At 41.3% G+C, this 24,593-nt stretch overlaps 1 protein-coding gene across 1 annotated transcript; it reads left to right on the forward strand.

Moving 5' to 3' along the window:
• Nucleotides 1-17,862: 17,862 nt before the first annotated feature.
• On the forward strand, nucleotides 17,863-23,727 carry LOC139749244 (innexin inx2-like). Its single transcript, XM_071662971.1, has 7 exons — nucleotides 17,863-18,230; nucleotides 18,853-19,070; nucleotides 19,672-19,805; nucleotides 20,066-20,228; nucleotides 20,765-20,926; nucleotides 21,261-21,374; nucleotides 22,503-23,727. Exons 1-7 carry the CDS (start codon nucleotides 18,083-18,085, stop codon nucleotides 22,707-22,709), a joined length of 1,146 nt encoding a protein of 381 aa, XP_071519072.1. The 5' UTR covers nucleotides 17,863-18,082; the 3' UTR covers nucleotides 22,710-23,727.
• The last annotated feature ends 866 nt before the right edge of the window (nucleotides 23,728-24,593 follow it).

Genomic DNA, 24,593 nt, shown 5'->3' on the forward strand with positions numbered 1-24,593 from the left:
TCCCCTCAACAGGTTATTGATATAAATCGATCTAACTAGCAAGTTATACAACAACTTAAAACGGACAGTTATACTACATAAACATATCTACTTTGTTGACAAGTAAAACTGAACATTGACCAGTCACTCCACAACCTCGGAATACTACAAGCCGGTCTGGGGAGGCAGCAGCATCACCACCATCATCCACCAGTGGCTTTAACAACTGCTCTTCATTGGCAGCAATTTGGGGAATGACTGGTGGTTGAGGAGCCATGGACTCGTACCCGCTCGCTCCTAGTGGTCGCCTGGGGTTCCCAGCTGCAGCTCTTTATGGTCCAAGATGCAAGTGAATGTCATTTTTCCCTCTGCTCATGACACGCTTTGCTTGGTGCTTCTATCGACGACTGAGGTTCCATTATGTCTCACGATGCGAGACAGTTTTTGCTCAGTTTCTTCGTCCTTCTTCTCAGCAATCAAAGTTTTCCGCCAAATACCGTGAAACTTGGCAGGCAAGAACCTTGTTGATAATGTCCCGATTGGATGACGTGATCTTGGTGTTTATGTATCTCGTGTTAATGGCAATATATAGCACATCACCACGATCCTTCTGCACGACCATACAACTCTTGAGCACGACTGGGCTATGATGTTTTAGCACGTCTTCTAATTAGCGTTGATTATATTCTTAAGACAAGTGAAATATATCCACGTACAGAGTGCAACTGTAGTTTAAGGGGACAGAGGTCATATATCCGGTGAGTGTGTTTGGTCTTGGACATAGGCCACAAGTATGAATAAGGTAAATAATCAAACATATATGAGAATAACAGTTTATTGGATGTAAACAGCTATTCGGCATAACATACACAGTTCAGGTATTACAGAGCTGGAAGACTCTGATCATTTATAGTTAACTAATCATACAAGAACTTTAGATTAAGGTGAGCTGGATATTTCAACACGTTGGGTAAGCATATGAATGAGGTACATTTAGTGAGATCATACATATCATGTGTGTGTGTGTGTGTGTGTGTGTGTGTGTGTGTGTGTACGTTACGTGTGTACTTACGTTGACGGCCGTAATGACCCTAGCAGTTGATTGGCCAACAGTCCAAACAACTAACCAAACAAGTTCTTGAATTTGTCTTTAAAAACTTGATTAAGATTTTCAAATGGGGAGGGGAGGGGAGGGGCGGGGATTATGACTTGGCTCTGGCAGTTGATAGACCTAATGCCCGCATAACCTAACTTGTCAACCCAAAATATTAGTTACCTTCCCACTTGGAGACGTATGTACGTATGTACCTGATATGTATTTACCAAGTGAGATGATAACTGTTAATCTAAGAACGTATGTATTACATTTGCCTTTTTTTCAACTCAGTTTTCTGCTGAAATGTAACTGTCAAAGAAATATGCTTTTCCTGCGATCTGACCGATGGTGTCATGAGGTAGCAATGTAACAGACGAAGAACACATCCTGACGCAGTTCCACCTCAACACGAAACGACTGATACACCGATGCAGGAGGCGCCGCTGTCCGTTATAACCAAGTTGGAGAATCAAGTCAGAACCATTGATTTACTGAACAAAGTTCTCCTCAAAGTAACTTCCACTTGGGAAGACACTCGGAAAAAAGAGACAATGAACTCTAAAGATGAGAGTTATAAGGTTAAAATCTATTTAAAAATCAAGGACTTTTTCAAACAACGTGCAAGATGTATATCCAACAATGTAGATGTATTTGTGATCAATACATCACAAGTTTGTTTGTTTTGTTTTCAAGAAACGGCAAAATTGGTTTTACTGACATTAGCCTAAGCAAGAGCTTTCCACCTGGAAAGCTATGAATTATCCCTGGATCACACATGGCCGGGCTGAGGTATTTCCAGATGTTTAAGTGTGGAGTCGGTCCAGCCAGGCAGGCGGACCGAGAGGTCCAGACTTCCAGGAAAAGTGAAGGTAAGGAATTTCCGCCATTCTGGGTACGTGCAAGGCTGAAGGTGTGTTGGAGAGTGGGCTGTGGGAGGGTTGGTGTGTGGGAGAGTGGACTGTGGGAGTATTGGTGTGTGGGAGAGTGGACTGTGGGAGTATTGGTGTGTGGGAGAGTGGACTGTGGGAGTATTGGTGTGTGGGAGAGTGGACTGGAGGAGAGGTGTGGGGTGTTATCTGTAGGGGAGTGTGAAGGAGTGGGAGCGTAGAGGAGTGGAAGAGCCAGCAGCGAGCGGCCCCGACGTCGTTGCAACACTACAACAGCCAAGTAAGCGGAGCTGGTTGGTTCGTACTGTCCTCACCAGCAGGTCCTGGGTCACGCTGGGGTCACGCTGGGGTCAGAGCTGACCATAGGGCATCGTGCTGATAAATGCGAAGAGAGAGAAGTTATCTACCTATCTGCAAGAACCTATGACAGACTGTGTCAGAGAGAGAGAGAGAGAGAGAGAGAGAGAGAGAGAGAGAGAGAGAGAGAGAGAGAGAGAGAGAGAGTTGGTTAAGCTGCACAACCCGAGGCATATAGCTTGAGGCGTGGCCTTCTGCGGTGCACCCTCTCATTGTCTGGCCTCTCGTGGTGAGACCCCCTCATATTATGGCCTCCTCGTGTGGTGTGACCCTCACACTGTGGTGGCCTCGCACAGTGTGGGCTCGGCTAACCCTCCACGTATCCAGCAAACCACCCACACCCTCTAGGTAAGGTCAACACCATACAGCTGGCCACTCTACAACTTGCTCTTTTTTTTCCAGTTCTGGATTGTACCTTCTCCCGCCTAATCACTTCTGTCTTCCCTGATAACCACCAATTAAGTAAGAACAGACGCTGGTGGTTCTACCGGCTGCTCAAGGACAAACCGTTGGGTCGCTGACTTCTGGGTTCGGTTAGGCTCGTCTGGACAACTCTGGTATATTCCTGTTTAAACTGATGTCGAATATCCAGGTTTGATGCGTTTAACACTGTGATCAAGGCTAACTAAAAACATGATGTAGAAGGGAAAACAGGATTTGTATTAAGAAGAATAATGAAAAATAAAAATATATAAGACTGCTTCTCTGAACACGTCCTACTTTAAATTCATATAGATAAACCGATTTCTCTAAATGAAAACATGAAACTGGTAACATTCTCTTCTTTAGCCAGTTGACTGTTTAACTTCTTGTATGCATTATTGATTTTTTTGAAAGTATAAAAGTCTTTCTGTGGTTTATGATAGAGTCTTGGAAAATGTCACGTAAGCAGTAGAATCATCATACATAACTGTCAACAGCTGTACCTAATTGTAAACTACATAAGTGCGCATCAGTAATAAGTACAAAAAAAATCCCTTCATCCACACTGCTTTTCTGGGCGTGCACAACCTGTCAATTCCGTTGGCGTCTTGGGAGGAACAATTTTTCAACAAGAAACTGGTTATGTTCTCGTATGGCACATTGATCCCAGCATCTTTCCCAGCGTTATATACAGACACGCTCATCACATAACAAACGTAACTACACGACCTCTCCACCACACTGGTGAACTACACGACCTCTCCACCACACTAGTGAACTACACGACCTCTCCACCACACTGGTGAACTACACGACCTCTCCACCACACTGGTGAACTACACGACCTCTCCACCACACTGGTGAACTACACGACCTCTCCACCACACTAGTGAACGACACGACCTCTCCACCACACTAGTGAACGACACGACCTCTCCACCACACTAGTAAATTCTTCAGAAATTCAAAGATTTTGAACTAGAACAAAACATATCAACGTTGGTTTCCGTGAAAGCAGACGTGATACATCTGCAGGTGCATCCTCGTGGGATGTCTTACGGGTGAAAACACAGAAATAGTCTTATGAGAGAGAGGGAGGAGGCATGATCATATTCCCCATCCATATAATATGTCTGCACTTCCTTCGCTTTCATGTGTAACCTAAGCCAAGGTCTGTTGCAGTACCTGAAGACTGCGATCGTTAACACTTTATCACTTAGTTATCAATGATTAATCCAATGTCATGTGAAATAAATAGTGCTTACTTATCAACTGATAGCAGGCATGAACTGGTCAGCAAGACTAATTTGTTGAAGACTAACGTGACCTCGACACTGAGACACCGTTGTCAACGCCAAACTTTATCTTCCCGCCAAGTTACGCCAAGTTTCATATACATTTTACCTTAAAAAAGTCTAGAATTAAAATATCGTAGATAAGATACATTAAATGATGAGATCTTTTACATCGCTGTCTGATAAACCAAACATGCTCAAAAGCATTCTAGTGTTTCATCATCCACAACAATGAAATAGCCATTTAATCCTAACTAGCTCCACACCGGATACACTTTCATAACTATATGCCGTAACATCATACGGCGTAATTGCTCTCGAGTAATACACACACACACACACACACACACACACACACACACACACACACAAATTTCTCATATCGGAGAACTCGTCCTCTAGCATATGACCAAGAGAGATGAAGGCTACATTCAGCCATATGATGTGACCAGTTTGCAGTTATGTGCGTTTGACGTGTAACACCTACCAGTTTGAGCAGACTATAGTCATCAAACCTAACTACATATCATACATACGTTATCAGGAATCACTGCTACTAAAACCACAAACACAAATTATGTAAATACCAAACTGTTTGTATTGTAGGAGAGAGTTCCACAGTATGTTCGTGGAGCGTCTTTTTTCACAAAAGCTTTCAAAATTCTGTTTGCTCTACACATGACAAATTCATCAGTATATTTTCTTCACCCACTCTCCTTACGTTACAGAAATACTTATTTGCATCTTTACTATCAACTTTATTGTTCATTTCACGTTATGATCTCCATATACTCCAGATTTCGATCAATGATCACTGTTAACGTTATCAAACTTGTTTAAAACTTATTAGTTTCAAATCACTCATTACTCTCCTCTCTTTAATGGTGGACAAATCTATGTCCTCTAACTTTGACTTATAACTCAGCTTACTTAATCCAGTGAAGTCGACCTGTGATCATTTAACATTGACCGACGGGAAATTCAAGAATCTTTCACGGCTACATTGCCCAGTTATGCAATCAGTTCGTTCCTCTTCTTCCTTATGTAACAACACTACAACGAAAGTAGACTTGTTTACATCTTACTCCACTGTACTTACAGTACATCGTTGTTGAGATTTACTTACACTACATCGTTGTTGAAATTTAGAAATACAGATTTCGAATACTTATCGTTTGAGGAACTTTTCTTGCTAAAGCAGAAGAGTTTTACTTTCAAAGTTCCTCGGAAAAGAACCGATGCGCTACAATTATCTCAACAATAAAACGCAGCCTAGCCTGACCACAGCTGTCCGCCGCCGGCCTGGTGGAGGGTGGGCTGAGGGTGCCTCACTTGGGAGACACATTGTGCTGCTAAACTTTCACTCTTGTGACCTGTTTTCGTGTGTGCGTTCCGTCATGTACAGTAGATCTGTGTGTGTGTTATCTGTATACGTCAGTTTAACATACATATTAACAAACAGGCCTGTTGCATATGTATGTGTGCGATTATGTTTATAAACATATTTTATGTATGCATGTTTGTGTTAGTAATATGATTGTATATCTGAGTGATTAAAGCTACGTCTGGCAGGGGTAAGTAGTGACCCATAAGCGCATGAAGAGATGGGGTACAACACCAGCCAACAGTAGGGATTGGTTGGGAAGTACTGCGCACCCAGCCCTCGTACCCACAGCGCAATTCTCATCTATGGTGACCCGGCCTGGATGACTCAGACTGAGTCCCTGAGCTAACTGAAAGGGGCTAGAGAAGCTGGCCTCTATCACAGGGACGTGGCTGGGTACTCACTCAAGACGCACATTATTACATGATGTTTAGGTTTACGTCATCGAATGTTCCTTATTATGAACAGTGCATGAAAGTGACATTGCCCATGGCGCCTCTCTCTCTCTCTCTCTCTCTCTCTCTCTCTCTCTCTCTCTCTCTCTCTCTCTCTCTCTCTCTCTCTCTCAGACGTACCGAACTACTTTAGAGTACAGCTTTCAAGTTGATTATATGTTCCTCATCCACATAAGTCAACATGCAAGCCAAGGCCATGACTTACTATAATGTTTTTGCAAGAGATAAACATTGTGAGGGAGAAGATTAAATACACAAGGGCAACAGATTTAGCTTCTTGAACAGCAAAGGAATTACGAACACACACACACACATACACACACACACACACACACACACACACACACACGTAAACTAATGTAATTGTTAAAGTTATGCTTGTTTTATATTATGTTCATGTAGGAGTTCTGGCACGCTACTACGTAAGGTTCGGTAACCATCTAACTTAGGCCGCTTCACTTGAGTGGTTGAAGCAGACAGCTGGCAAAATAGGCCAGTCGCCGACAGCTGTTTGCTCCCTCATCCCGTCATCTTAGAATGTGGGTCTGGGGTATAATCCATGATTTCTTTCATCACGAATCGAGGAATTATCATGATACATCATATTTGTACGCACTTTATTCTGTGTATATTGTTCAGTTTGTTGTTGTTATCATTATTATTATTGTTATCACTATTATCATTATTGTCATTAACATCATCGTTATCATTATTATTACTATCATTATCATTGTTATCATCATTATGGACGTTTGAATTCCAAATTCTAGCTTAATGAACACTTCGGTGCAGATAATCATTGAATACAAGAGCATACATGTGTGATAAGCGCAGGCTTACATTATCACAAGCTTAGCACACTACTGGCTACACACTCCTGCGTAAGTGTAATATATCCTGAGTCGTTTCCGTTGCTTAAAAAAAGTAGTTGCAGATATTTCTTTGTAAACAAACTATCGAAGTTTAACAATGAGTACTTCAGTCAGGATTAACATACATACACACACACACACACACACACACACACACACACACACACACACATATATACATATTCCTATGAGTCCACGGGGAAAATGAAACACGAAATATATATATATATATATATATATATATATATATATAGATAGATAGATAGATAGATAGATAGATAGATAGATAGATAGACAGATAGATTGCCTTGTCTATCTGTAGACAAAAACGCATAGCAAACTAATGGAATGGAAGTCAGTACTAGTAAATATATACCCACCCGCATTTTGCCTTCCAAGACTCTGATACTTCCCATGTGAACATCAAGTGAACACGTTTCACAACTCCAGCATCAAGTCGTCTGCTCCACTTTCGCGAGTAGACCAATGAAGATGAACTCTATCCTTCACTACCCACCCGCATGCCTTGTGACGAAGGCCTGACGACCCCCGCACCTGCTCACATTCTACTTTTGGTTTGTGCTTCTTGCATCCCCTGAAGGTGACAGCGCGCAGTTGTATACTATCCTAACTTGACCCTGACTGTCGTAACTTAATCGATCAACAATACTAAAGCTACGACATTGTAACGTTTTATCACTGAACGAAGCTTTTGCAAACCCAACCTTCACCTCACGTAACCTCGGCTTATATTAACCTGAAGGGTAAAAGTTCTGATATTGTAACGTTAGATAATGTGCTTTATGTGCATGAAAGAATTCAGGATTTTGTACTTACTTGACAGTCGATAGTTATCGTTCATCCTACATGGTTTCTGTAGAGTCATGTATGTACGTTTAGTTTGCCTAACGTCAACTGTACAGATTTTATATAAGTAAACATTATCATTTTGTTTTTAGGTTAGTCGAGACGGCACGGTCAACTGAGGCCCTTTCAAAGCCATCCCATTAACGCTATATATATATATATATATATATATATATATATATATATATATATATATATATATATACCCTAGCCTGAGCCAAGTACCCATCTTATCGACCAACTTTTGGGGTTGGATGAAAAGCTGGACTGACTGTGGAACGACTGTCTCAAACAGGATTCGACCTTATGCCTTCGACCCTGAGTAGCCCGTGAATGCACCATGGTCAGGAACGCTAAGCTCTTCATCACGGAAGATAGTTGCATCTAACAAATATAAGAACTTACATAAAGGCCGTTAAGTTTTTTCTCTAGTCAACCTGCCTCTCATTCTGTTCTAGTCTGAGTGTGTATGTGTGTGTGTGTGTGTGTGTATCACACATATAGACAACAACGTACACTGTGAATGTCTGCAAACCTCTTGGTTGACTAAACATATTCATGTGGGTTTATAATAGACACCATGAAAGAAGCTTTTTGTGTTGGTTATGTTGTCTAGTATAAAGCATCTAATATGAAAATATTTGTTATAGATAAACAGCAGTAACTTTAGTAGTTCCCGATATACGCTACTCTTAGTACACTGGCAGAAGCTGTCCGCGTTTTCCTTCGTGGATGTATTGCCTCACGATGAAGGACGGGAAGATGTCATCCGAAAATCGAAGAAGAAAGACGTAACATAATGGGAAAGTCTTACTGACCCTTATTCCCTGCTGAGTAAAGCTTAGTCGCGAAGTGGCGAGTGACGTGAGTGGATGTTAGATGCTGAGATGTGTTGCAGGGTTGGGTTGTGTGGCTGGCGACCCGATGGGGCTGCTGTGTAACCCTAAACGCCCGCATGCAACCCAGCAGCTTCGCTCTCCCGCTCAGTTCACTTGTTGGAACTTCTTATCCCAGAGATTGTATGATGTGCTGCCATCCCCTCCTGTGGAAACCTGTTTTCTTTGTTTTTTAAGATTATCTCATGTGTCTTTTACATTCGTTGCTTTACGAAAGACTAATAGTCGTGACAACAGAAGAAGTTAGTTACAATGATTTACACTTTTCTAAACCCGATGACGACATGACCTGCGAACCAAGAGGGTCTTAGTGCCGGGTCTTAAGTGATAGCACAGACATGTATGCCTATATTCCCCATGCCAAACCCAGCGGTGTAACAGACTAACCGACATAATTCAGAGCTCAACTGATAGCCATCAACCTCACTGGGCCTCAGAATACGTCTATCATAAAATCAAAGTTATCGCTACATGTAAGAAGAAAATGCATTTTGAATGTCATTATGTATGCTTTCCCCACAGAGCTTTTATGATTCCATACACCACAAAGATCAGTAAGAGCGACTATTGATCATGTCACCAGACATCTTAACGGTTACATAACCATCTCCGCAGCCTCTACCAACACTGTCCAGCTTTACGATACTTCCTTGGGTCATGTAAGAGCAAATGTTTGCATTACTGGCTCGTGAAACACATGTGTTTGCATAAGTTGCCAAGTCACAAGTGTATAACCTGAAAATTCATTGATCATCGTGAAGACTTTTTCATCAGGAATATCATGTTCGTTTTCAATAGGTTGACTATAACCTTGAAATAAAAAAGATCTCACATTAGGTTTTGTTACTGAAAGTGACATATTCGAGCTATTAAATAATGAACTGGTTTTAAAACAATTGTACGTTGTAATTTTCCTCCATACTGTGGGGTTCGATATCAAATGGCACTTTACATCCGATTCTGTACCGTCGTTTTATCAGCGATGATGATGTACAGTTGACATTCATATCAACTTCTTACACAAGACTACATCATCCTTCATAACGAGTGTACGAACCTTGAGTATGATGGCCTAGTCTTGACTTAACCCTGGTGGCTTTGGTCAAAGGATACGCTATCGCACCTCCAGGTCGTGCTGAACAGACTGATTACCATCACTTCTCAGTACAGAACATCATGAACACGAACGGTGTCCCTAACGTCACATCTGACCTCACCACATCAGTCATACAATTTTCAATTACTAATGTTGAAAAACTCGCTTCCGTTACACACTCTCTATCATGAACGTTTAATCGTCTCCGAATGAACATGTGATAGAGACTTTCCCATCATTACAGAATACTAATGTTCTCAAGACTTGTTATCCTGGGCAGGTAATGGCAGTCAAAAAAATTTTATGTTGATTTTTTCTATGTTGGAGGTTCCAGTCACAGGCAAAACTCCACATCATGGCCTGAATTTAGCAGAAATTTAAAAAGGTTAACGAAAGGGGGAAATGAAGAGCCAAGGAAAAGCAAGTATTTACTAATTTTGGAGGAAGTGAAAACCCTGTCTTTCAAAAAGTGCCAGGTCATAGTTACTGGGAAAGACACGAGAAGGCAAAGAGTTCCAAAGCTTCGAAACGTAGGGAAAGAAAGTTATGAAAATGGCCCACCCTCGAGTTGCCAACGGCCACACAGTAATCATGTGACGCAGCAGCTTGCCGAGTACTGCTTGGTCTAGCTAGTGGTGGGGACACACAAGCAACCAGCTCTCGAGGGCAAAAGCCAATGTAATACTGTAGAACATAACCAAGATCTCAGAAGCCTTACATCTAAATCATAATATGAGCAAGATGTCTATTGCTGACCATCGTACCTGATCCTACCTTGTTTCGTACCTACTCACCAATATATATATATATATATATATATATATATATATATATATATATATATATATATATATATATATATATATCTCGGAGGGCAAAAGTGGGTATGTTTGAGGGAATAGTGGTTCCAACAATGTTGTATGGTTGCGAGGCGTGGGCTATGGATAGAGATGTGCGCAGGAGGATGGATGCGCTGGAAATGAGATGTTTGAGGACAGTGTGTGGTGTGAGGTGGTTTGATCGAGTAAGTAACGTAAGGGTAGGAGAGATGTGTGGAAATAAAAAGAGCGTGGTTGAGAGAGCAGAGGAGGGTGTTTTGAAATGGTTTGGGCACATGGAGAGAATGAGTGAGGAGAGATTGACCAAGAGGATATATGTGTCGGAGGTGGAGGGAACGAGGAGAAGAGGGAGACCAAATTGGAGGTGGAAAGATGGAGTGAAAAAGATTTTGTGTGATCGGGGCCTGAACATGCAGGAGGGTGAAAGGAGGGCAAGAAATAGAGTGAATTGGAGTCATGTGGTATACAGGGGTTGACGTGCTGTCAGTGGATTGAAGCAAGGCATGTGAAGCGTCTGGGGTAAACCATGGAAAGCTGTGTAGGTATGTATATTTGCGTGTGTGGACGTGTGTATGTACATGTGTATGGGGGGGGGGGTTGGGCCATTTCTTTCGTCTGTTTCCTTGCGCTACCTCGCAAACGCGGGAGACAGCGACAAAGTATAAAAAAAAAAAAAAAAAAAATATATATATATATATATAAAGTTTTTTTTTAACTTTCCAAAAGAGGGAACAGAGAAGGGGGCCAGGTGAGGATATTCCCTCAAAGGCCCAGTCCTCCGTTCTTAATGCTACCTCGCTAACACGGGAAACGGCGAATAGTTTGAAAGATATATATATATATATATATATATATATATATATATATATATATATATATATATATATATATATATATATATATATATATGTATATATATATATATATATATATATATATATATATATATATATATATATATATATATATATATATATATATATATATATATATATATATTCCTATGAGTCCACGAGAAAAATGAAACACGAAAAGTTCCCAAGTGCACTTTCGTGTAATAATCACATCATCAGGGGAGACACAAGAGAGAAATACAAGTCAGTTGATATACATCGAAGAGACGAAGTTAGGACCATATATATATATATATATATATATATATATATATATGTGTGTGTGTGTGTGTGTGTGTGTGTGTGTGTGTGTGTGTGTGTCAATAACCAAATCTTTATGGAACTTCAACTAATCCACGGATGAAGAGATCTAAGTCATAACAAATGCCTCCGAAACATTTCAGACCTTGGGCCCACAATTTTCGCATAACAATCTCACTGAAGAATACGAGGAAACTCAGACAGTTAACCGCACTGCATGAGAAAGGTCAGCTTGAGACAATACAATTGGTGCCTAATGTTGCCGTTCAAGATAATTTCCCACAGTTACCGTCGTGTATGGGTGGTGGGAGGAGGGGGGACATCTCCTTAGCCATGGGGTTGACGAAAAGAGACAATGTTTTCTTTAAGAGGTGAAAGTTATGCAGACAAGATTCTTAATAACACACACACACACACACACACACACACACACACAGAGCCAGATATATTAATGAATCATACTTTGATATATAATGAGACTCACTGGCAACTGATCACACGTAGAAACTTCGTGGAGATGGAGCCCACAGGTGTAAAGATCTCTCATTATGTGAAAATAGACGTTTCAGGTAGATACTCACACTGAAGCTTTGATAATCTTAAAGGTGATATTCATCACAATGTCCGCTCGTCCAGTTCCCTTCCTATTTTCAACAAGATAGATTATAATCATACTGTCCACACTGCAGTGAAGTAAAAGAAAATGTGAATTAGTCTTGTTGGCGATTATCATTACTAATATCATACAACATGATCAGAGTCTTGCTGACAGCATTCAAAGAACAACGGCCATCCTTTACCATTGCAAGACGTAAAGTAAGAGCAATTTTTATGCAAAAAAATATCGGGAAACAATATTTCATCATTATCTCCCTCCTACCATCACAGCATCACATCAGAACAATATAAATTCTCACGTACAAACAGTACCAGGATACATCAAGATGAGCGAGGGTGGCGTCTGCAGTCGCGGTACGATCCGGCGATCTGGTTGGGCTTGGTTTAGTGGGTCCGTAACTTCACAGGATGGTAACATTGAACAACCCAGAGTTTTGGTGACCAGTGCGTTAGTGATGCAAAATTTAAGTTAACATGATTTCATGTTTCCTACAGTTACAGACAAACACACTGCCCCATATACTCCTTTCTAAACGTCGAAAAAAAAGGATGAAACTGTATTTTCTATTCAAGAAAAAAAATCTAGTACGTTTACGTCAAAAGGTAAAAAAGTTAAGATAAATGGGTCACCTTTTGTTGGATATAAAACAATCAGTAAACTTGTACTAAACTTTCCTTAATTCGTATAGAACAAAGTCAGCGACGTGAACAAGTTCTCAGTAATTATGTTTAATTGTTAACTGCCATAGTAGCTGCTGCAGCAAATCATGCTGTGTTCTTTCAAGACTTGGATGAGGTTATTTTCGATCTCAAAGCCTCATTTACGTACACTGTCCACATTATGAACAAGAATGAACAATTATGAGCTGGCTGTCCGCTCAGGTACCACATAGAGAACGTATCTAATTCTTTTCTTGGGATCGTAGCTTATGAGCAAGATACTTAACGGAATGACATTCAGCTATTGTTGCCAATGCATCTAGCTTTTTTTTATCCTTAATAGCTTCGAAGTGTGTGTGTGTGTGTGTGTTAAGTAGATAACACAGCAGCAGGGGAACTTTGCGTATCGTACGTGACTCGACAGACAATGATGCTGAGACGGTGAAGGTTCGCGGACGCCGAGCCTATTGTTGCTAACGCATCCTCCACCTTTACCACCACTACCACCACCATGGTGACGCGGATCCTGACGTAAGGTACGTGGTGACACGAATCATGGAGGACACAAGACACGTTGAAGATTCACGCAGAGAGTTGATACTTGGCACATGGATTACATAAGATAACTATATATACATATCGAATGCAAAGAATATGGTTGTTAACACATTTTTCTCACTACAAGAGTCGCCAGATGTTTGGCTAGCACGGGTCTCTTCCTTGGAAACAGAACTTCCTGATTTTCCATATGACATATTTTAGTCGACTGCATCAGCTTTAAATCTAATAGATGCTAAGGTTAAAAAAGACGTCAACATATTAAAGTCATTAACTGATCAATGCATTTGTGGTCTTTATAACCCATTTGTGGTCTTTGGTAACAAATTTCATGTTTCGCAAAGTTAGAAACAAATAAACTGAATATCTAGTGGGCAAATAGCACAGGACAGACAGACATACAACCCACTAAGGGATGGTCGAGGCGCCACAGTGTATGAGGTCCAAGCCTTACCATCGCCCGTGCAGATCCTGAGCGTCATGGAGCTGCTACAGATTTAGAGCAGAAAAAGGTGATCGTGGAATGACTGCCGCGCCTGCATGATATGTGACGTATATAATCTTAGGAAAATGGAAGTTTTGTGACCATGATGTTAAAGCGACGATGATTACATGTTTATGAAGCTTTTTGTGTGGCTTTTTCTTTCCCCGCGATTCTAAACATTGAGTAACACGTGTGGTATTAGGTTCAGTTATTTCATACTGTTCGATGGCTTGTAAACCAAATGAGTCAGTCCCTAATACACACATTAATAACTACTTACGTTAACTTACATTTTCTTTTTAGCTACCGATTGCATCCAAATTGTGTTTCTTACTTGTTCACACTATGAAAATAAGGAAACTACCAGCAATGCATAAAATGGAAGGCTGGAGGGTTAATTGCAGTGAAATAATATTTCGGTTATTCTTATTGTAACCTTTCCGATTCACTGTTTTTACCGGTGACTGATCTTCGATGCATTTCAGTTAACAATGTCGTCTTCAAACGAGAGTAATTCCAGTGATTAATATCACATTCTCTAAATGAATAGAAAAAAATGACATTTAGTTTCCGTTCCCTAAGAATCATCATAAGCTGCGCTCCACGCGGGAGCAGGGTAACGTGAGCTCCACTGGAGTAAGAAGGTACTCCACGACGCTGGTATTCCTTTTTGCCATTTGATGATAAAGCAATTTTGTCGAGGGAGACTTCCAGTTTGCCCTATAACCACTTGACAGACTCCGGAAATATATATATATATATATATATATATATATATATATATATATATATATATATATATATATATATATATATATATATATATATTCCTATGACTCATAAGAATATCTTGATCACGCGCAAAATTGTGATCCTTTCCAGTATATATATATATATATATATATATATATATATATATATATATATATATATATATATATATATATATATATATATATATATACGTACTTCTGTACTGAAATATATATCTAAGATTACATAATGCTCCCTGAATACGAAAATTTGTCCCTAAGTACATTACCTAATGCCTTATCTAAGCCCACACCAAAATGAGTATTCTGTTTACAAGTAGATATATTCTAAAGATTTTCCGTTGTTTGGTACAAACATATTATACTTTCACCTGTATGGTGCTGCTATCTATTGAGCAAGGTCCTCCCTCTTTAGTTGCGGAAGAAGTGGCACTATGCCCCGACTGAGTCATGAGCCAATGGACATGAAAATGAAATCGCTCTCCTCTCTTCATAACACATTACCAACTCTTACATCACGATCTTTCCTTATTAACCCAGCGTGTATTCGTATATATGTACACTTGTATGCTATCAAATTCAATGGCTTTCATCAGTTATGAAAATGAAGCCAGAAACCGTCCATAAAAAAAATGTATACATCTCACCCAAGGAGTAACGTTTAAAAAAAAAACAAGAAACTACTACTCACGACTCTACAAAACATGTAAATCCTGTGATGGTTTGTCGATGATGCTGTCAGGTTCACGAATCAGGTTAGGCTGCTTAGGTGGCTATAACAACTTCAGGATATTACTGTTATCTGTATGTCCTCGGTTCGTTCCCCACTTGTCAAGACACAAGACTAACGTGTCTTCGTGTTTTCTTGCATGTCGTAACCTAGTATAAGCCACGAGAGAGCTGGAACTCGTTCAAACTATTACCTGTAGTTAATGGTTAGTATACTTATACGCTAATTATAAAAGAACTATTGAAGTGTAGATGTGGATAGATAGTGCTTTGAATCGCCTTACCATCATCACCTTTCTTGGTAGTTAACCTTAAACGAATCTGTCTCATATACTGTAGTTTTTTCCTATAGAAAAGGATGAATTGCTGAACGATGAGTTGAGACAACCGTTGAAATAGTCATCAGTGGAGTCTGAAAACAAAACAAATCATGACATTGTGGATGTATCAATATCTCAAAACTTAGATCAAGTAACTCAAACATTCGAAATTTACTGTATTTTACTTGTTCTGTTCTCGGTAACTATGACCGATCGCCACAATTACGTTTGTTTCAAAATTTCATGCATCTATTAACATCGTAAATTAGACGTATTGACTTAGATTAGTCTTAAATGCTTATAACTCATAATCAGCCTGTTAATGCAATACATATTCTCTTATGACAAGTAACAGTGGCTCCAAGTATATGTGATCTAATTTTTGCATACAAACATTTCCGTAACGAGAAAGGATTTCTTCTCAGTTGAGACTAAGATCTTTTACAAGTATCATTTATCACTTGGGATAGAATCTTTCATGTTCACTTTTCATTCATATGTTGTTTTTCATGCTCGATATGGATCCAGGATCAGAGTTACAATTAGGCTGAGTACAAACCAGTTTCTCATCTGATAACGATAAGCAAAATTTTGGAAGTGTCAATGACATGGATGTTGCCAGCAATGGAACTTCTTTTCCCTTTTCTGTTATTTGTATAGTTGGCAATACTAGACGTTTAGCTAAGAAGCAGCAGTGTCATATTGACAGCAAAAAGCTTTCTAGTGTGGGACACACATTGATGTCATTCGTAATTGTCTTCATCACACGATACAAAAACACATAACCTAATCTTAAATCGTCTGAATGTTTGGTTTGATAAGTTCTAAAAAAAATTGTAGTCAAACGTTCGTAAGGCGAACATTTCAGCAAAACTCGACGCATCACACGAACACCGAGGCTCAGTCAAGCGTGCAAGATGCGAGCAGCATCAGGTTGACGATCAGAAGCCTCACAAGAGATGATAAAAAGTGTAAAAGAAAAAAACTGCCGTGGAAGATGTGGGGTTACGACCACAACATCCCTCACCTCGTCTCATATGTCTGCCTGCAGTGTTGTGTTCAAGATGCAGGTCGGTGGTGTTGGGTAGCACGGATCACGGGCATCAACCAGAAGGGCTTCCAGCCTCGCCGTATTCATTAATGCTCGGTATCGGTTCGCGGGTGATGTATCTCTCATGTAGGACCCGAGGGAGACAGAACAGTCTTTGTATGGCCGACTTGTGGATGAGAGGCCTTGTTTTTTCTTTTTTTGACTAATTCCACAAGTGCGAAAATAAGGTCCAGAATTCTCAGTCATATTGAAATGACGTGAGACCCAACTGACGAAATAAAATGGCTTCCCAAACCACCGTCCCCTGAACAGATCGAGTCTCTCTCTCTCTCTCTCTCTCTCTCTCTCTCTCTCTCTCTCTCTCTCTCTCTCTCTCTCTCTCTCTCTCTCTCTCTCTCTCTCTCTCTCTCTCTCTCTCTCTCTCTCTGCCGTAGAGATGGTTTCTATGAATATCATTTAAAGATAAAGTGTTATACTTGAGTGATGAACAAGTTATTAACCACAGTAACTCACTGGCTACATTTATGGAATCATCGTTGAGGTGAAGAGAACGGTGGTGACTGCTAGCAGCTCCACGCGTCATGGTATTTTCCTGAGCACACCTTCTCGTTGGCAGCAAAGCCAGGCGGGATTATAACAAATTTCTCCCAAGTGATAAACGGGTCGATCATTGTCTTAAGGAAGGTTCTGTCACCAACACATTCTGTACAGTTAGTCTCTTCCCGAAGCATGAAGCTTCGATGACCATCTTAGATATGAAAAGATATGACATAACGGAAACGGCTGATGACGGCACCTTGCTCTGCCAGGATACGAGGAAATGTCTGAAGTCCCTAATCATTAAGTGGAATAGTGGCAGACGTTGTCAGATGTATTACCAGACTATTGTCATACACGTGATTAATAACAATATCAGCCATATTTCGTTGACAGGCCATATCCACTGGTGTCATCAGTCCCTGGTGAGATCTGTCTTAGAATTTAATATTGTGTGAGCATCAGTGGTGATGTGAAACATGATAAGGGAAGGTAAGATTAGATAGAGAGATATTACGCACTATTCGGCAAGTGTCACAGTTAGTCTGAGTCTTGTCTGTGAAGGGGATGTACTTCAGCCTCGCACCAAACCTCTTCTAAACAGTAGCAAGTTCACTTGGAACCTCCCCGAAGGATTTTATCGTCGAAGGGAAGCGCGTTCTCTTCACGCCGTCAGCTACCCGAGGGGGAGGTAGCCTGAGTCGTCCACAGCTGCTCCTGACCCCCGCCGGAGGCCGGGAGCCTCAGTCACCATGGCGATTCTCGGAGCTTTGTCGTCGGTAAAAGTGAAGGTTGACTTGAAGCCCGTGGTGGACAACATCGTCTTCCGCTTACACTACCGCTACACTTACACGGTATACATGGTGTCCACATTGCTGGCCACGCTCTACGATGCTATAGGTAAATATCATTGTCCTCTATTGACGTGTCAGGTGTTGCTTGTGTTGTGCAGGACTCAGCCCCTCGTACGAGCCACTTCAAAATAATTCGGAACCTCGTCTAGATCAGGGCTGGTTAGCAAGTAACTTTGTCTTTTCTTGAGTAGCATCATAATAAATGTGTTCTATACGGTTTCTTTCGTCTATATAAATACTCTGTCACTCGGGGTCTACAAAATCAACTTTAACGGTGTTGTGATTATTTGAATAAGAGATGCACATCGAACTTAAAGAGTTGGTGAGACGTTTCCGCAGAACTCAGAAATTTGTGTACATGATGGGATCGTGGTCGTGACTATAGGTGGGCAGGAATGTAAACGCAAGATCTACCGTAGGACCAGTATAAGTGTGTTGGATGAATGGAAGAGACTGAGAGGAAATTGTGAAATATTGCGTTGTGTTGTGTGATATTAATTCAAGTCGAAGTTCTACCCAACTTGAATACCTCAGGGATTTATCAATATGTTGGTACAGCTCAACCAATTTGTATTTTTTATCACATTTTAAATGATGTAGAAGTGTAGAATAATTAACTCGTTCTCCTGGTCTTGTGTGCTTCATCCACTGGTCTTTCTCATTTCCAGGTAACAGAATCGACTGTATGACCGGAATTGATTCCGACTCGTTCAACGACGTGGTCAACAACTACTGCTTCATCATGGGCACGTTCACAGTGGACCGGCTTCATGGGCTACAGGTTGGGGTAGACGTTCCCCATCCCGGCGTGGGGCCACAACAAGGCCACGAACCCACCACATACCATACCTACTATCAGTGGGTTCCCTTCGTCCTCTTCGTCCAGGTAAACTTTATGTTGTCGTCAGAGAGGGGGCTCTCTGTAGGCTTTCCTCAAGATAAATAGGGTTAATGTGGTAGTGGAAGTTATTGCATGATATCTAACCCAATGTTGTCGCATAAGTCAAAAGGGGTCTGACTTATGGACTCTCCTAGGCTGACTTCAGAACTTGACGCCACAATGTTGGTTCACTTTCCCTCTTCTATAGGTGTTAATTTCATTTTTACTCGCAAGACCTGGCTCCTTGTGTGCCCCCACCACACGCAATTCTCGGCAAGCTGCTGCGTCAAATGATTCCTGTGTGACAGTTGGCAACTCAACGGTGGGCCTTTTTGATAACTTTCTTTTCCTACACGTCGAAAGCTTTGAAACTCCCTACCTTCTCATGTCTTTCCCAGTAACTATGACCTGCCGCACAATCTAAAAGACAGGGTTTTTCACATCCTCCAAAATTCGTAAAAACTTTCTTTTGTCTCTTTTTTTCTTTTCATAATCATATCTATATTGTAATTAATGCTCAGCCTTGATGTGGACATCTGTCCGTGACTGGAGCCTTCAACATGAAAAAATAATGATAAATAACCCCAGTGGTCTCTCCTGTGGTCAGGGCTTGATGTTCTACGTGCCTCACTGGCTGTGGAAGGTGTGGGAAGGCGGCCTCTTCAAGGAGGTCATCCAGGACCTCTCCATACGTGATTATCTCGGTAACGACCTCAAGATTTATTTCGACCGAGAAAAAAAGTAAGTCGGGTTTACGTAGGCTGTGTGTGGGACCATCAGCTGGTAGCATCTTTCCTTGCCACATTTGTTACACCTGAAGTTTGCTTGAGGGATCTTGTCAACTGTATGAAGATTCTAAACAACGTTAACATGACTAAAGAGTAAGAACAGTTTAGTGATCATTTAGAACATACAGTGAGCAATCCTGATTCGGTGATCAACTAGAGAAAAGACAACCATTAAAACCATCAGCCAACAAGCATGATTTTTTTTCTTGATAGGCTCGATACCTTGTCTAAATACGTCAGTCACCACATGAATGGTCACAGAAGCTGGGCTTACAAGTTCTTCTTGTGTGAGTTCCTCAACCTGGGCGTCGTGGTGGCTACTGTCTTCTTCACCGACTGGTTCCTCGGTGGTCAGTTCCTCACATACGGCGCCGACGTAAGTCCTCCAGAAGCTTCGTCTTGGGTACAATGTTGGTTGTTACATCTTACACAAGACAAATCACCAAAGTTCTTAACAACACTAACACAACCTTGTCCTTCAGTTATTTTATGCGACTTAAATGACTTGCTCCGTTGTATAATGCTCATAATGTAGACGTTTATATTATCTTGTTATAACGATGTGATTCAGGTGTGTGGAGGAAAATTCAGAATTATTTCTGTTTAGTGTCTACCTTGTCAGGTGTCACAACCTGTGTCAGGTGTCACAACCTGTGTCAGGTTTCACAACCTGTGTCGGATGCCACAACCTGTGTCAGGTGTCACAACCTGTGTCAGGTGTCACATCAGTTGACACAGACACTTTATCCTCAAGGTTTTAGATAAGTTATCTGCGTCAGAGCTCAGCAGCTAATGTTTGTGAGCAGGTGTTCCGGGTGTCTGCAAAGTGAATCACAGCTTAAGCTTAGTTTGCTAACAAGCGTCCAAGGTGGCTGGGAGCTGGAAGGGAGTCTAACGTATGTTTGTGAGCAGGTGTTTGAGGTGGCCGGGTTGGACCCCGAGAACCGCACGGATCCGATGTCTTACGTCTTCCCCAGGATGACCAAATGTACCTTCAGGAGCTTCGGTTCCTCAGGCACCATCCAGGTGCGTGACGTCATGTGCCTCATCGCGACCAACATCATCAATGAGAAGGTCAGCACAGCACCACTGACCCCCGCCGCCCCTCTCTCACACTGCCACTACTTCTGATAACACCGCTGCCACTACTACTACTACTACCACCACCACCACTATCACTACTACCACCACTACTACCACTACCACTACTACGATTACTACTACCAACACTACCAGTACTCCGACCTTCACCGCCAAACCTACCCAATTTTCTCCACCTCATCATTAGATAGTACATTGTGTTTCCTTGTGTTTGCTGGTGTATTATTATCATTGTAATCATAGTTAATATCATAATGATTATTATCATCATTATGATGACGTTCATTATAGTTGTTTTCCTGACCAGATATACATATTCCTGTGGGTCTGGTTGGTGCTCCTGACGACCCTGACCTCCGTCTTCCTGATCTACCGACTCCTGACCATCTTCCTGCCCTTCCTGAGGCGCCTGTGTCTGAGGGTGAGTCTGTCATCCTCCCCTGCTGGACCCAGCAAGCGTTGTTCCTAAAGGTGGTGTTATGGTCCTCCGCTGTTGTGATCACTTGACGAGACTCTACTACCCTGAATATGACTGTATCACCATTAGGATGATGCTGGCCATGCTGAAGGGTCGTGTTCAAGGGTAGTACTCTGGTGCCCAAAGGATTAATCATCCAGATTAGACCATTATATATGTAGGTCTTACTTTCTCGACAGACAGACAGACAGCGCCTTTCACTCCATAGTGAAAGTGCTTTATTTGTTGCGCAGTATCATGACAACACCTTTGGAGAATATCTATTCCCTTTTCAGAAAAGATCGCTACATGAACCGGTCTATTGACCAAAGCTGGACTATACAGATAACTTTGGAACAATAATAGCGATCATTAAACTGAACTGTTGCCTCCGGCGAAGCCAATGACACCACGTCATCCCTATTTACCCCTTCGATCTAACTCATTATGTCCCATGCTTGTCTCTCACCTTCCTAAACGTTGAGGTCCCGATACCCTAAAGCCATCCTTCCACGACCAAATAGACCTCCACCTTCACCTTGTTCCTTCCACTGGTGACACGTTTATCTTCTAATTCATTGCACTCATCCTCGTCATATGGCTCATTATCTCCATATGTCTCATCCTCAACATACGTCTTCTCTCCAAATGTCTCATTCTCACTATATGTTTCACCCTTACCATATGTCTCATTTTCCCTTCATACGTTTCATCCTCGTCATATATGGCCATTATTGACCAGGTCAACTACGTTAACCAGGTTGCTCTTACCACCATACCTCGTTCTGAAACCGTCATTCCTTACACGATCAACTACCCTCACCCCACACACTATCCTCAGGCATTCCATGTCTAAGACATTCAACTTCCTTTGTTTAACCTTCAAGATCCAAGACACATCTATACACGTATGTCGATACGACTATACCTTCAAACATCACTCATCTTTACCCGTAAAGACACCTCTTTATAGCACTCCATACAACGAATCTACAGTTGCCACATCCACACGTGAACACAAACTTCTAACTCCGTCCCAGCCTGGCTGCGTAGGTCTTACCTAAGCCTTGTGTCTGTCTCTCCCGTGTGCAGGTTATGGTGAACCAAGAGATGAGGAAGGACGTTGAGTCCGTCATGAGGAGGGCTTCACTGAGCGACTGGTTCCTTCTCTTCAGCCTCGGAAAGAACATGGAGGCAAACGTCTTCAGCGAGTTCATCCACTACTTCGCAGGAGAACTGGTGCACTCCACAGATACGCTGCCCGTCGCCGACCAGGAGAAGCAGAACCTCAAACCGTGATGAAGCGTCGGCGAGCGACCTCGCCACTGATCTGGTTGATCAGCCTACCAGGCCGGGCCCAGGAGGTCACCTCGGGGGAGAGACATGAAGCCGTAGTGGTTCAAACGGAAACAAAATATACAGAAAAAGCGAAAAATAAAACCAGAGTTTCTCATACTATGTGTGAGGAGTGATAATCATAATAACAATAATAATAGTAATAATAATAATAATAATAACAATAATGATAATAATAATAATAATAATAATAATAATTATAATAATAATAATAATAATAATAATAATAATAATAATATCCTGATGGAAAAATGCGAGGATCTACAGACTCTGCGATGAGGGAAATGCTATGAATTCTATCAGTGTCAGTGAGATGGTTCGAGGAGGTTCGGGACAGCTGAGTCCAGGAAGCGTAAGAAATTTCGCAGCAGTTACAGATTATGGCGGGAGGGAAGCTGAACTTTGATAGTGAGAGCAACAAAGGCACTTAGTCGTTTTACAATGAAGCCCGAGGAGAGGATGTTCTGTTTCAAGTGCTTCTGTTCCATTTATAACCAGCTAGAACGTTGTTCTGGTGTTTCGAAACTTCCATGAAACATGAGTCAGCTGCAGAATAGATGTTAGCCATAGAAATCCTTCTGATACAGAACTTTGGATATTGTCACCGTGGGTTTAATGTGCGAGTTTTTACGCCTACTAATATTAAGACAAGATCTCACAACAGATGAAGTTCTGTTATTATTAGTGAGAGAAAAATGAACCTCGTTCGTGTGAACTGAGGGACGCATCAGGTAGGACGCTGGTCCGAACTAGTGATACATCGACGAAAACAACGACGATATAAGTGCGAGTAAACTGAAGAAATAGTTACTGGAGACCATAGTGTCAGTACTATGGCTGACCACTGTATACGTCAGAAACGGTGTGTGTGTGTGTGTGTGTGTGTGTCTGTATTTTATGTATTCATACACAAAAATGTTGATGTTCATTCGTTATTTCTGGTGAATAAACCACATTTTTACATGTCTTTGATTCCTCGCCACATCTACATACTCAACAGCTTGGAAAATTGTTATAATGGCAGTGGAATTAGAATAGGAAATCATTTTGATAACTTCTCATCCTAATAATGTACAGTATGGTCTATGACGTACGGTGCCTCATCCTGCCACTGAAGATATAATTATACGAAAGTGCTCGACACATTGTATTTTCCGTTTTCTTGTGGTTTTACTTACACACACACACACACACACACACACACACACACACACACACACACACACACACACACAAATCCGGGGAAATGTGTCCGATGCTAAACAATGAAATGAAATTTTGGATGTCATATCAAACAAATTATCTGAAATCATAAGGTCGAGAGTGGCTAGAGAACGCCAGGTTTTCACGACTAAGTCATAGCACTCGTATAGTGGCTGAGGTTTAAGCCATAAAACAATGGAGTAATAAGGACTTGAGTTTGTGGATGAGGCAAATAGTGAGCACTGAAAAGAAACAAGTACATCACGTTCAAGGTTCACATACATCATGGCTGTGTATGTCGTGTTAGGATTATACTGAACTACTGAAGATGGTCAATTTTTTCCCGGTTGGCTGATGTCTCTTGACGTTGACGGCTGTAATGGCCTTTACAGTTGTTATGCTTAAAACCCAAACAACCAACTAAATAGCAATGATGTGTCGTTAACAATGACACCAGAACGATGAATATAAGACCCAGACACCTAGAAAACCGGCTATCATGTTACAAGGGCCCGAGCCAGGTGTGGAGCTGGCGAATCTCAAACAATACCAATATTGTCCATCGGTTTGTGTGATGCTTCGAATGTATGGTTGTGTGTGTACAATATGGTAGGTTCCTGTAAT

This window comes from Panulirus ornatus, chromosome 6 (assembly GCF_036320965.1).
Source record: "Panulirus ornatus isolate Po-2019 chromosome 6, ASM3632096v1, whole genome shotgun sequence".
NCBI lineage: Eukaryota > Metazoa > Arthropoda > Malacostraca > Decapoda > Palinuridae > Panulirus > Panulirus ornatus.